Here is a 14910-nt window from a genome sequence, read left to right as displayed (position 1 = left end):
GGAGGGGCTGTGGGCTGATGCCCTACGTAGGGTAAACTCGTCATCCTCGTGCGCCAGGCTAAGCCTGATACAATTCAAGGTTTTACACAGGGCGCATATGACCGGAGCACGGCTCAGTAAATTTTTCCGTGTAGAGGATAGGTGTGGGAGATGCTCGAGAAGCCCAGCAAACCATACACACGTTTTTGTCATGTCCGGCACTACAGGGGTTCTGGGTGGGGGTGGTAAAGGTGCTTTCGAAGGTGGTGGGGGTCCGGGTCGAGCCAAGCTGGGGGTCGGCTATATTCGGGGTTGCAAAAGAGCCGGGAGTGCAGGAGGCGAAAGAGGCTGATGTCTTGGCCTTTGCGTCCCTAGTAGCCCGGCGAAGGATATTGCTTATGTGGAAGGAAGCCAAACCCCCGGGAGTGGAGACCTGGATAAATGACATGGCAGGGTTTATAAAACTAGAACGGATAAAGTTTGCACTAAGGGGTTCGGCTCAAGGGTTCACCAGGCGGTGGCAACCGTTCATTGACTACCTCGCAGAACGATAAAAGAAATGGGAAGGTAACAACAGCAACCCAGGGGGGAGGGGGGGGGGGGGGGGAGGAAAGAGGGCCCGGGTGGGTCCACAGGGGTGTTTTTGTCTAAACATTTGTACTAGGCTATGTATATTGGACTGTTTGATTTTATTTTGGAGAGTTATTATTTTTGATAGGGCAGTTGCCATTTAGTTTATATATTATTTATTTATTTGTTAAAAAAGGCCAGTGTTATTTATACTGTTTTACTGTTGTAAAAAGGAAAACCTTTGTATTGTTTTGTTTGGCCAAAAAACCTGAATATAATATATATTTTTTTTTAAAAAATGGATTGTGCCTGTGCGAGATATCAGAGATATCTGTGCGGAGTCTGCACGTTCTCCCAGTGGGTTTCCTCCGGGTGCTCCGGTTTTCTCCCACAGTCCAAAGATGTGCAGGTTAGGTGGATTGGCCAAGCTAAATTGCCCTTAGTGTCCAAAATTGCCCTTAGTGCTGGGTGAGGTTACTGGGTTATCGTGATAGGGTGGAGGTGTGGACTTGGGTAGGGTGCTCTTTCCAAGAGCCGGTGCAGACTCGATGGGCCGAATGGCCCCCTTCTGCACTGTAAATTCTATGTTCGCCCCGTGTCTGCGTGGGTTTCCACCGGGGACTCCGTTTCCTCCCACAAGTCCCGAAAGACGTGCTGTTAGGTAATTTGGACATTCTGAATTCTCCCTCAGTGTACCCGAACAGGTACCGGAATGTGGTGACTCGGGGCTTTTCACAGTAACTTCATTGCTGTGTTAATGTAAGCCTACTTGTGACAATAAAGATTATTATTATTTGGCTCCTGAAACACTGTTTCATATGTTTTGATCATCCACAGGTGACTACCTTCTGGTTCTCTGTGTTGTCAATTTTTTCATATTGGTATTTTTGGGATAAGCCCTGACGAGACATCTGTCACCAGCCAGATGCCTTGTCCTTTGCCTCATTGCTTGTCCGTCGAATGACCTTGTTCAATTGGAAGTCCACTCTTCCCCTTGCAATGGAACATGATGATGATGTTTCTTAAACTTAAAACGATTAAATATACCTCACATGGATAGATTAAAAAATTCAATTCCGTCAGGCAACCTTTTTGTTATTTTGACAATCTTTTTCCTCTACGATCTGAATAATTCTGTCTATTCCTCTTTTTCTCCTTTACTCTTTTTCACCCCCTTTTCTTTGCCTGCATTTTATGATGTACTTTTTTGTAAAAAGAATAATAAAGTTTGGGGAAAAAATAACTATGTCTCATGTAGAAATACACAAATAATCCTTAACATTTGGGTTTGAGCAGAGAACATTTTTAATTCCATCACCTGACAGATGTAGCCTGTTGCTGCACACTGCCTGACCCAAAGACTAAACTTCCGCTTTTTCCTTTTGCGTAACTCCCGGTCTGTACATGTAGCAATGAAGAGCGGATCTTCATCAATTAACGGTTCATGAAGTACCTGAAATGCATAATGATATATTCCATGTTCAATGAAGGATTAAATTGTACACAATTTTGCTGTAACACTTTCTGAAATTACAGCAGTTTTGAAAAATATAGAGTGTTATCTAATTCAGCATATAATAAATTATGATTGAAAGCAATCTATTAACCCAAGTTAATAGGATTGTCTTGCAACAGTACAGGTTAAAGAAACACAGTAGATTATAATAAGCCTTCCTTGGATTACTACAGATACGAGTCATTTAAAAGAACTGGCTAATGATTTATTCACAACACAAGAAGAAACATAAATATCACTTGGAAAAAGATCAGCATCTGGTGCACCCCAACATAAAGTGAAACATTCAGCTGCACCTGAGAGTGATCCTAGGCAATTACACCAGCTCAGCTCTATGCCAGGACACAATTTCTAGAAAATACAAGATGGGCATCAGATGAATAAACATTTGCAAGAAGCTCTTGCATGGCTCAGGCCATGTTCAATTGCACACCCCAACAACGCTTCCTTAAGTAAAAGAACAAGTAATATAACTTGATAGCAACAGCAACTTGTATTTATGAAGTTCCTTCAGTGTAATATAGTGTACCAAAGCATTTCACGGGAGTATTATAAAGCAAAATATCATGCCAAACTACATTAGGCAATATTGGGGCAGGAGGCCAAAATCTTAATTGGAAGTAGGTTTTAAGGAGTGCCTAAAATGAGGAAAGAGGCAGAGGGGTGGGAGATTTAGAGAGGGAATTTCAGTGCTTAGGGCTGAAGTAGCTAAAGGCATAGCGACCAATGGCAAACAATTATAATTGGAAATAATCAAGAGGCCAAAATTGGCCCGGCCCCGGGTCACTGTCCGTGTGGAGTTTGCACATTCTCCTCATGTGTGTGAGAGTCTCCATCCTCCCCACATCTGTGTGGGTCTCACCCCTGATGTACCGTCAATTACCACGAGACGAGAATGGTGGAACAATCGAGGCTTTATTGAACAAGATGTTGTGCCTCCTGTAGCTGGAACCAGAATGGCAGCAGGGCAGGAGAGCACACTCTTTTATACGCCGCCTGCTGGGCGGAACCAGCAGGCAGGGATTTACCGTCATACCTGTAATATATGGGCAGTGCCATCATACATACAATATGCCACTAGTGGTGTTTACCACATTCACCCCCTGTTAGAGAAAGAGTCCGGCGGGGGTGACGGAAACATTACAAATTAAGTCTGTCGGGGGCTTTGACCCTCTGCTGTGATCGCCTCAGTCCTGGTGGTGATATGGGCGCTGACCTGGTCACCTGCAACTCAGAGAGCGTGTTGTCCTCGTCTGTGTCACCCGAGTTGATCCAGTGGGAGGACGGATCCTGCTGGGGTGGGGGCTGCTGTGAGGTTTGCTGGAGGGAGGGTGAGTGGCGCAGGGGTGAATAAGGCAACTAAGGGGGGTGGGGGGAAGGAGCGGTGTCAGGTCGGGGGTGGGGACCCAGCGAGTGCCAGGTCCCGGAGGGAGACGGTGTCTTGCTGCCCGTCGGGGTGTGCCACGTAGGCATACTGCGGGTTTGCATGTAGGAGGTGGACTTTCTCGACCAGGGGGTCCGATCTATGGCTCCGCACATGCTTCCGGAGGAGGACGGGTCCAGGAACTGTCAGCCATGTTGGGAGCGAGACCCCGGAGGTGGACTTCCTGGGGAAGGCAAACACGCATTCATGAGGGGTCTCATTAGTGGCGGTGCAGAGGAGCGACCAGATGGAGTGGAGCGCATCGGGGAGGACCTCCTGCAAGCGGGAGACCAGGAGATTTTTAGACTGTAGGGCCAGCAGGACGGCCTTCCAGACCGTCCCGTTCTCCCTCTCCACCTGCCCGTTTCCCCGGGGGTTGTAGCTGGTCATCCCGTTTGAGGCGATGCCCTTGCTGAGCAGGAACTGACGCAGCTCATCGCTCATGAAAGAGGATCCCCGATCGCTGTGGATGTAGGTGGGGAAACCGAACAGAGTGAAGATGCTGTGCAGGGCTTTAATTACCGTGGCAGAAGTCATGTCGGGGCATGGGATGGCGAAGGGAAACCAGGAGTACTCTTCAATAACGTTGAGGAAGTACACTTTGCGGTCGGTGGAGGGGAGGGGCCCTTTGAAGTCCATGCTGAGGCGTTCAAAGGGCCGGGAGGCCTTCACCAGGTGCGCTCTATCTAGCCGGTTGAAGTGCGGCTTGCACTCTGCGCAGACTTGGCAGTCTCTGGTAACGGTCCGGACCTCCTCAATGGAGTAGGGCAGGTTGTGAGCCTTGACAAAATGGAAGAACCGGGTGAGCCCCGGGTGGCAGAGGTCATCGTGGAGAGCCCGAAGTCGGTCTACCTGTGCGCTGGCACATGTACCGCGGGATAGGGCATCTGGGGCTCATTGAGCTTCCTTGGGCGATACAAGATCTCATAGTTATAGGTGGCGAGCTCGATCCTCCACCTCAAGATAATATTTTTGATTTTGCCCCGCTGTGTATTATTAAACATGAAGGCAACTGACCGTTAGTCAGTGAGGAGAGTGAATCTTCTGCCGGCTAGGTAATGCCTCCAACGCCGCATAGCTTCCACAATGGCTTGGGCCTCCTTCTCGACAGAGGAGTGCCGAATTTCGGAGGCATGGATGGTGCGGGAAAAGAAAGCCACGGGCCTGCCCGCCTGGTTGAGGGTGGCGGCCAGAGCCACGTACGATGCATCGCTCTCCACTTGGAAGGGGAGGGACTCATCGACCGCGTGCATCGTGGCCTTGGCGATGTCTGCCTTGATGTGATTGAAGGCCTGGCGGGCCTCAGCCATCAGGGGAAAAACTGTGGACGTGATGAGTGGGCGGGCGTTGTCCGCATAATTAGGGCGTAATATGAGAAAAACCCCAGGCAACATTTCAGGGCCTTGGGGCAGTGGGGGAGAGGGAGTTCCAGGAGGGGGCGCATGCGGTCGGGGTCGGGCCCTAGGACTCCATTTTCCACTACATAGCCAAGGATGGCTAAGCGGTTGGTGCGGAACACGCATTTCTCCTTATTGTAGGTGAGGTTCAGGTGTTTGGCGGTATGGAGGAATTTTTGGAGGCTTGCGTCGTGGTCCTGCTGATCGTGGCCGCAGATGGTGACATTATCTAGGTACGGGAAGGTGGCCCGCAGCCCGTACTAGTCAACCATTCGGTCCATCTCTCGCTGGAAGACCAATACCCCATTGGTGACGCCAAAGGGAACCCTAAGGAAGTGATAGAGGCGGCCATCTGCTTTGAACGCAGTGTACTGGCAGTCCTCCAGGTGGATGGGAAGCTGGTGGTAGGCGGACTTCAAGTCTACTGTGGAAAAGACTCGATACTGCGCAATCTGATTGACCATGTCCGATATGCGCGGGAGGGGGGTACGTGTCGAGCTGCGTGTACCGATTGATGGTCTGACTCTAGTCAATGACCATCCTGTGCTTCTCCCCAGTTTTCACCACCATTACTTGAGCTCTCCAGGGGCTGTTGCTGGCCTCGATGATCCCCTCCCGCAGAAGCCGTTGGACCTCCGACCTGATGAAGGTCCTGTCCTGGGCACTGTACTGTCTGCTCCTAGTGGCGACGGGTTTGCAGTCCGGGGTGAGGTTCGCAAACAGGAAAGGTGGATCGACCTTAAGGGTCGTGAGGCCGCAGATGGTGAGGGGGGGGCAGGGATCCGCCGAATTTCAAAGTCAGGCTTTGGAGATGGCACTGAAAATCCAGGCGGAAGTTGCTGAACTCTACGCCCTGGACGGTGAGGGTCGCGATACAGTATCCCCGGATTTCAACGGAATGGGATCCGGAGGCCAGGGATATTGTCTGGGTGACGGGGTGTACCGGGAGGGAGCAGCGCCTTACCATAGTGGGGTGGATGAAACTCTTTGTGCTCACGGAGTCAAAGAGGCAGGTCGTCTCGTGCCCATTGACCTTCACCAACGTCGTAGCCGTCGCGAGGCCGAGACTGATCCAGGGTGATGGAGGCGAGCTGCGGAAGCTGCTGGGAGGTCCCGGGCTGATCAGCGGTGGCAGCAGTAGGCGGCGATCGGCCAGACAAGCAGGGGTCCTGAGGCGCGGTCCAAAATGGCGCCGAAGATGGCGGCGCCCACGGGGCGCACATGGCAGGCGGCAAAGATGGCGGCGCCCACGGGCCGCACGTGGCTTGCGGTGGGGAAGATGGCGGCGCCCCTGGGTCGCACGTGTGGGGTGTAGAAATGCCGGGCCTGGAAATAGCGCCGACCGACCGGGCCTGACAAATGGAAACAAAGTGTCCTTTCTTCCCACACCCGTTGCAGGTTCCGCGCCGGGCAGTGCTGCCTGGGGTGTTTGCTTTGTCCACAAAAATAACACTTGGGGGCCCCCCACAGTTGGCTGGCTGCCGCGCGGCGCAGGCTTGTGGTGAGCTGGAGTTGGCAGCTGGTGGGGCCCACGATGCCCACGAGGGGGCCGCGCAGTCGGGGTGTAGGACTGCAGGTTACGGGAGGCCACTTCTAATGAATTAGCAAGCTGCCTAGTCCCTGCGAGATCGAGCTTACTCCCGTCCAATAGTCACTGGCGGACGTACATAGACTTCATGCCCGTGACATAAGCGTCTCTAATTAAAAGTTTGGTGTGTTCTACTGCCGAAACTGCCTGGCAGTCCCAGTTCCTACCGAGGATCTGTAGGGCCCGTAAGAAATCGTCGGGGAGTTGCTGTCTTGTCGCCAGGAGGTGCCTGGCGTACACTTGATTCACGGGTTTAACATAATGTCCCTTCAGGAGCGTCATCGCTTCGGAGTAGGTGGGCGCATCCCGGATGAGGGGAAAAATGTCAGGGCTCACCCGTGAGTAGAGGACTTGAAGCTTCTGCGAGTTCGAGGGTTCTTCAGTGGCTTCTCTGAGGTAGCCTTCGAAGCAGGCTAGCCAGTGGTCGAAGGTGGATGTGGCGTTGGCTGCGTGAGGGCTCAGCTGCAGGCGATCAGGCTTGATGAGGAAATCCATCTTTTAAAATCATGTTCAATAAATTGATGTACCGTCAATTACCATGAGACGAGAATGGTGGAACAATCGAGGTTTTATTGAACAAGATGTGCCTCCCGCAGCTGGAACTAGAATGGCTGCAGCGCACGAGAGCACACACTTTTATACGCCGCCTGCTGGGCGGAGCCAGCAGGCAGGGCTTTACCGTCGTACCTGTAATATACAGGCAGTGCCGTAATACATACAATATAACACTAGTGGTGTTTACCACAACCCAAAGATGTGCAGGGTAGGTGGATTGGCCACACTAAATTGTCCCTTAATTGGAAAAAAAGGAATTGGGTACTCTAAATTTACTTTTTTAAAAGGCCATAATTAGAGGACTGCAGATTATCAGGGGCTGTGGGGCTGGATGAGATTACTAAGCCAGGGAAGGGGGGAGGCCATGAAGGGATTTGAAAACAAGGATGGCAATTTTAAAATAGAGACATTGCTTAATAGGAAGTCAATGTAGGGCAGCGAGCTCAGGGATGATGGGGTGAAATGATCTTTGTGTAAGTAAGGACACAGGACAGCAGCATTTTGAAACCTGAAGCATAGAGGGTTTAGAATCTGGGCAGTGGAGTGCTTGGAATAGTTGAGTCTAGCGGTAACAAAGACATGGATGAGGGTTTCAGCAGCAAATTAGTTGAGTTGGGCGATGTCATGGAGAGGTGGCAAACAATCTGGTTCAGCTTTAGACAGTTGGCAAGTAAACAGATAGAATGCGCTATGTCTACTGTTCTTTGTACATTGTTTTTATACTGTTGCTGTTTCCAATGCCAAAATTACCTCATTAAAATTGTTTATCAAAAAAAAAGTAAAGAGATAGAATCAGTAGCAAGGGATCCCGAAATAAGTTTGGAAAGGGGACAAAAGACAATGCGTCAGACTTTCTTTAGCAGGAGGAGCAGGCTAAGACGACTGCAGTAGAGCAAGGAAATTGTCGGGAGGGTTGGGGGTGGCGAGGTGTTATATTTGCATTCCGGAAAGATCCCGGAATAAGGAGCCGTTTTTGAAGATGACAGCAGGGTCAGTGCTTTATGTGGTACAATCACATCTGGTATGAAACACTAAACCAGTTGGTCACCATATTTTTTTCAAGTGTGCAACCTGTAAGGATCCTCTTGTTTAAATCTGGATTTCCCCTGTGTATTCCCTTTATTTTCCGTTATTTTCGGCTTTTTTTCCTTTTTGTGCCTGGATAGTTGCTGGGACCTATGCCTTACATATGGACTGCATCTTTAATTTAAAAAAAAAAAAGGAAACCCTCAGCCCGATGTGCTACTTGCTCTGGCCTCAGAAAACCCCCGGTGAAATGTGCTGCTTGGTTTGGTCCAATGATGACTCATCTTGATGGACTTGGCTGGCAGCTAACCAGCTACTTTAAATTCCGGGTCTTACCTAACCTAACCCTCGATGCTAATTGGTGTTGCCTGTTCCAAAGAAATGGCATATTTGGCTTTCAGTTTTCAATTTGAACTCAAGAGTTGAACGGAGCTCTTTAAAGTGTCTCTCCCAGAAAGAGTGGACATTACTCAAATCTCGGCTTGGGCTCACTCCAGGTAAACGGAACAGCCAGTTTTTTCTCTCTATTCAGCTTCTGAGTGTTTAAAGCCTGAAGACAGAGTTGGAGCGAACTTTCTGGGTTTCTTTCTCTGTAAGGTTACCAGATCACTCGAGGCCTCAAGGAAGCTGTCTCTTCAATATTCTGTTTATCCGAGACAAGCTGTTGGTCAGTTGCTGAAATTGGAAACAAATAAAGAATTGAACAGACCTGAACTGCAGCTGCCATGTGACTGCCCAGGTTAACACAAATTAAAGCGACTCCCTAGAGGTGATCCCACAGCCCTAGAGTCCGGCCTGAATGTTCCATCCAGAAGATCCAAACCAACTGGTGGTTTCAACACTCCGTTTCCTGGGAAGATAGCCGACTACAACAATTTTAATATCAGCAACAAGGACACTCCTCTCTCTTCCATTTTAATCCCGATCATTTTACCCCTTTCCCTTGTGTGTGTGGGTTGAGGGTGGGACGTTAAAGGGGGGGGGGGGGGGGCGGGGAATGGGGGAGTAATGTTAGCTGGCCGATATTCTATTATTATTGCATGTCTTATCTCGTATCGTTATACATTTCCTTTGTGTTTCACTTACAAATCTGGTGCCTGTAAGTCATTGGAGCAGTCAAGGGTCAAAGATCTCAGAAACTATATACAAATTATTGGTTAATTCACTTGCGTTGGGAGTCCGTGGTCTGTGGGGCTGGAATTGACCACACTCTAGCCCAGGGTGTCATAACAAACCCTTGGATTTAAGGAAGCAGAGATTAAAGACCTTAGCAGGGGAAAAGGCCAGGATGAGACAGAATAGTGTTGAATCATACTGCTTTCTGGAATTAAATTTCAGTCTGCCACCAGAAAGGAAACTTTCACAAGTTCTTAATCAGGCCACTAAATGCCAATGTACATATTAGTATGGTGCTTGGAGAAAAAAAGCACAGTTGCTTCGATGTAGAAAAACTTGGGAGTTACAATGATAAATGCCAAGATATATTTTTTAGGTAGTATAAAGGGATCTTTATGTTCATCTAACTCTTATTTCTCCTCACATGGAAGTAGTTCTATGTTGACAGCATAAGTGCCTGTGTTTCACCCCTTGGGGCAATTTCAGCTTCTTGGAGCAAATCAATCCCTGGGGTTCATTCTAGGCATTAGCAAAACCCATATAGGAGAGTGGCCCAGAGAAATTTATTTCACTGCATTTTATTAGAATCTCATTAACTGTTAGTAAGACATTTAAGTCCCAGTAATAACAATACAGAGCTAGCTGCATGATGAACTTTAAATAAGTGTATATGAATACAAATATGTTGGGCTGTGGAATGTTTTTGTACCCAATCAGTGGTATTTTTGTACCCAATCCGTTTTCTGCAACACCCATGTCCCAAATCGAACTGCCCCAAACTTGTTGGCGAGGGTAAAACCAAACTAGCAAAGCTGCTTTTCAAATAATGGATTTAAAAATTCTAACACAGTAGTTAGACAAAAGAACTGGGAGCAAGAATAGGCCGCTCGGCCCTTCGAGCCTGCTCCACCATTCAATATCATGGCTGATCTGATTGTAACCTCAAGTCCACTTTCCCGCCTACACACGCCAACCTTTTATCCCCAAGTTTATCAAAATCTAACTAGCTCTGCCTTAAAAATATTCATAAAATCTGCTGCCACTACCTTCTGAAGCAGCGTTCCAAGACTTGCAACCTTCAGAAAAAAATTCTCATCTCGGTCCTAAATGGCATTGGCCCCTAGCTCTAGATTCTCCCACAAGAGGAAATATCCTCTCCACATCCACCCTATCAAGACCCCACAGGATCTCACAGGTTTCAATCAAGTCACCTCTTGCTCTTGTAAACTCGAGCAGATACAAACCTAGCCTGTCCAACCTTTCGTCATAAACCTTCCTGATAAACTTTCTCTGAACTGCTTCCAATGCATTTACATCCTTCCTTAAATAAGGAGACCAATACCGTACACAGTACTCCAGATATACTCTCACTAGTTCTGTGTATAGTTGAAGCAGAACCTCTTTACTTCTGTATCTGAAGGTGGATAAATCACCAAGACTGGATGAACAACACCCCAGGGTTCTGAAGGAATCACTGGAGTCAGGGAGGATCGAAGAGGACTGGAAAATGGCTCATGTAACATCCCTGTTTAAGAAGGGAGGGAGGCAGATGATGGGAAATTATACGCCTGTTAGCCTGACTTTGGTTGTTCGTAAGATTTTAGAGTCCATTATTAAGGATGAGATTGTAGAGAACTTGCAAGTGCATGGTAAAACAGGGCTAAGTCAGTCCAGCTTCGTCAAAGGGAGGTCATACCTGACAAATCTATTAGAATTCTTTGAGAAGGTAACGAGGAAGTTAAACAAAGGAAAGCCAGTAGACGTGATCTATTTGGGTTTTCAGAAGGACCTTGACAAGGTGCCACACAGGAGGCTGCTAAATAAGAGCCCATGGTGTTGGAGGCAAGGTACTGGCATGGATAGAGCATGGGCTGACTGGCAGAAGCGGAGAGTGGGGATAAAGGTAACTGGTAGTGTCCCACAGGGGTCAGTGATGGGACAACAACTATTCACGATATATATTAATGATCTGGAAAAAGGAACAGAGGGCATTGTCGTCAAGTTTGCAGATGATGCAAAGATATGCAGAGAGACATGTAGTGTTGAGGAAGCGGGGAGGCTGAATAAGAATTGTACAGGCTACGAGAGGCGGCAAACGGAATACAATGTGGAAAAGTTTGAGTTATGCACTTGGATAGGAAAAATAGGCATAGACTATTTTCTAAATGGAGAAAGGCTTCGGAAAACAGGCACAAAGGGACTTAGAAGTCCTAGTTCAGGATTCTCTTAAGGTTAACATGCAGGTTCAGTTAGCAGTTAGGAAGGCAAATGCAGACCCCATTTGGAATATTGGGAGCAATTTTGGGCCCATATCTCAGGAAGGATGGGCTGGTCTTGGGGTCCAGAGGAGGTTCACAAGAACGATTGCAGGAAAGAAGGGTTTGTCATATAAGGAGTGGTTGTGAAACTCGATGGGTGTTCAAAAGGATGAGGGGGGGGGGATCTTATTGAAACTTACAGAATACTGAGAGGCCTAGATAGAGTGGACGTGATGAAGATGTTTGCACTAGTAGGAGAGACGAGAACCCGAGGGCACAGCCTCAGACTGAAGAGACGATCCTTTAAAACTGAGATGAGGGAGAAGTTATTCAGCCAGAGGCTGGTGAATCTATGGAACGATTTCCACAGAAGGCTGTATCTTTAAGGCAGAGATAGGTAGGTTCTTGATTAATAAAGGGATCAGGGGTTATGAGGAGAAGGTAGGAGAATGGGGATGAAAAACATATCAGCCATGATCGAATGGCGGAGCAGACTCGGTGGGCCGGATGGCCTAATTCTGCTCCAAACTCTTCTGGTCTATCTTTGTGTCAATAACAAATTTAGTAGCCATGCCTTCAGTCCCTTCATCCAAGTCTGTGACCCCAGTACTAACCCCTGTGGCATACCACATGGTACATCTGCCAACCAGAAAATGAACCATTTAGGCCTCTCTGTTTCCTGTTGGCTAGCCAATCTTTTATCCATGCCAATATGTTAACCGCTATACCATGAGCTTTTGTTTTTCGCAACAACCTTTGATGTGACACCTTATCAAATGCCCTCTGGAAATCCACATACAGTACATCTCCTTTATCCACAGCATATATTACTCCTTCAAAGAATGCTAATAGATGGTTAAACATGGTTTCCCTTTCACAAAACCATGTTAACTCTGTATCAGAACATTGGTGCGGATCTGGCCACAAAAAGGGCTGAATTCAACAAGGCGAAATCAGCACTGCACAAAAGCAAGGTAAAACTTGGGATGTTATTCCCGGCCAAACTCTGGGTAACATTTGAGGGAAAGAGCTGTATTTTAACACCCCAGCGGCAGCTGATGAGTTTGTTAGAGCGAACAAACTGGGGGAGGAGCAGACGCAACCACGATGAAAGACACGGGGACAGAAAAGGAAGGGAAAACCAGAACAAAGAGCGGAGGACAAACCGCAAACAAGGACAATGAACTCATGAACTGTGCACGTGTGTTATGTCTTGCGCGAGAGCTTGTCTCATCTCTCAATGCAATGGGGGGGGGGGGGTGGAGCAAGGGAAATGAGGGTGAGGAAAGCAAACAGGACGGCGAGACAAGGGCCAGTAGGAGAAAGGTTAAACAGGGCCAGAACTGGGTGAATACTGGGAGAAGGGCCACCGTATTAGCGAGGGGGGCCAGCACAGGAGGGCCACAGCGCCCTCTCAGGGGAGGGGGAGTGCCTAGCACAAGGAGGGGAGGGGGCAGAAGGGGGAGGGGGGAATGCGGGGACACACACACATACACAAGAGGGACAGGGTCGGGGGGGGGAGGGGGAGGAGTCTGGGGAGAACGCAAAACAAAAGAGAAGCAAATAGGGGGGTAAGATAGTGAAGCAGTACAGACATAGGCCTCAGCGAGCATGGAGCAGGGCGAGGAACCAAGAGGGCGCCACAAACAGCCACTCGAGAGGGCATCAAGGCGGAGGGAGACCCCAGAGCGGAGGGGCGCACCCGTGTGGCATGCACACAGCTGGTGGTCACATTGGGTGCCCCCTGGGCAAAGGGAAACCCCTGAGCGCTGGGGCCTGACCCCATGGTGAGAGCGGTGACTGTGGCCATTTGCCCCTGGAGTGCAGGGGCGGGTTCACCAGGTAAGTATGGGTGATCCCACAGGACCGGGGGGTCAGAAACCCCCCACCAGGATTGTTACCTGGAATGCAAGGGGACTCAACGGCCCAGTGAAAAGATCCAGATTGTTCGCCCACCTAAGAAGCCTAAAAAGCAGACATAATCTACCGACAAGCGACGCATCTGAGGGAGAAGGATCAACTGCTGGTAAGGGCTGGGTGAGACAGACGTACCACTAATGCTACGGGACAAGGGCTAGGGGGTAGCAATATTAATTAGCAAAAGGACAAGGTTTACGGAAACCAAGACAGTTACGGACCCAGGGGGAAGGTACATCATGGTCAGCGGTGTCCTGGAAGGGGCACCGGTCGTATTGGTAAATGTGTACGCTCCCAACTGGGACGACATAGAATTCACAAAGAAGACCATGGCGGAAATCCCCGACCTTGACACACACCGACTGATTATGGGGGGGGCGACTTTAACTGCGTACAGGGCCCACTGACCGATCGATCAAACCCCAGAATGGGGAATAAGTCTGGCATGGCTAGGGAACTAGGGGCCTTCATGGAACAGATGGGGGCGGTGGACCGATGGAGGTTCCTGCACCCGAGAGAAAAGGAGTTCTTGTTCTTTTCGCAGGTGCATAAGGTATACACCCGTATAGACTTTTTTTGCAGTGGGGAAATCGGTGCTTCCAGGGATCACGGGAACGGACTACTCCGCGATCGTTATCTCCGACCACGCTCCACACTATATGGATGTGAGGTTGGAGACAGGCTGGACCCAGCTCCCCACATGGAGACTGGACATGGACCTCCTGGCCGACTAGGCTTTCTGACAAAAAATATCGCAGGCCATAGGCAATTACATTAGTAACAACCAAAACGGGGAGGTCTCACCTTCCAAGTTCTGGGAGGCACTGAAGGCCGTGATCAGAGGAGAGATCATAGCCTAGAAGGCAAATAGAGATAAGGAAGAGAGGGTGGCCGCGCAACAGCTAGTGGACTCCATTCTGGAAGTCGATAGTAGGCCCTTCTCGGTGGCCCTTCCCCGAGGCCCCGACCGTAGAGCTGCTGGCGGAGAGGAAAAACCTGCTATTCACTAGGAAAGCAGTGTACCAACTCCGCCAGACGCGGGGGACCTTCTACGAACACAAAGACAAGGCTGGCCGCCTAAAGGCTCACCAGCTGAGAATGCACGCAGCCACGAGGGAAATAGCGCAGGTTAAGGATAGCAAAGGCAGACTGGTAACAGAGCCAAAGGAGGTCAATCAGGCATTCGAGACCTTCTACCGGAGACTGGACACCTCTGACCCCCCCCCCCCCCCCCCCCCCCCCCGACGGGGATGCGGGAATGAAACAGTTCCTAGACAGACTGGAACTACCAGTGGTGGGGGAAGACAGACGGGGGGGGGGGGGGGGGGGGGGGGGGGGGGCAGGAAGCACCAATAGACCTGGGAGAAATCATGGAGAGCATTAGCTCCATGCAAGTGGGAAAGGTACCGGGACCTGACTGCCCCCTGTCCCCACTCTCTTGTTCGCATTAGCGATCGATAGTGGGATACCCTACTGTCGCTTTGCTGAGGAAGTGCTTTATTTGGAGGTGTCTCAATTCCTGTCCTCTTGCTAGTTTCCACTTCCTCGTCAGTACATCCAGTGTC

General features: G+C 49.5%; 1 protein-coding gene across 1 annotated transcript in view; it reads right to left on the bottom strand.

Annotated features, from left to right (window-relative positions):
* Window positions 1-14910, bottom strand: part of pgbd5 (piggyBac transposable element derived 5) — a 93528-nt gene that overhangs the window by 20804 nt on the left and 57814 nt on the right. Inside the window, exon 3 of the mRNA XM_072498459.1 lies at window positions 1868-2002. Within this exon, the coding sequence (XP_072354560.1) occupies window positions 1868-2002 (135 nt within the window). The remainder of the gene's footprint in view (window positions 1-1867; window positions 2003-14910) is intronic.

This window comes from Scyliorhinus torazame, chromosome 4 (assembly GCF_047496885.1).
Source record: "Scyliorhinus torazame isolate Kashiwa2021f chromosome 4, sScyTor2.1, whole genome shotgun sequence".
Lineage (NCBI taxonomy): Eukaryota > Metazoa > Chordata > Chondrichthyes > Carcharhiniformes > Scyliorhinidae > Scyliorhinus > Scyliorhinus torazame.
Note: the sequence above shows the minus strand (reverse complement) of the source record. Positions and strands in the feature narration are given on the sequence as shown.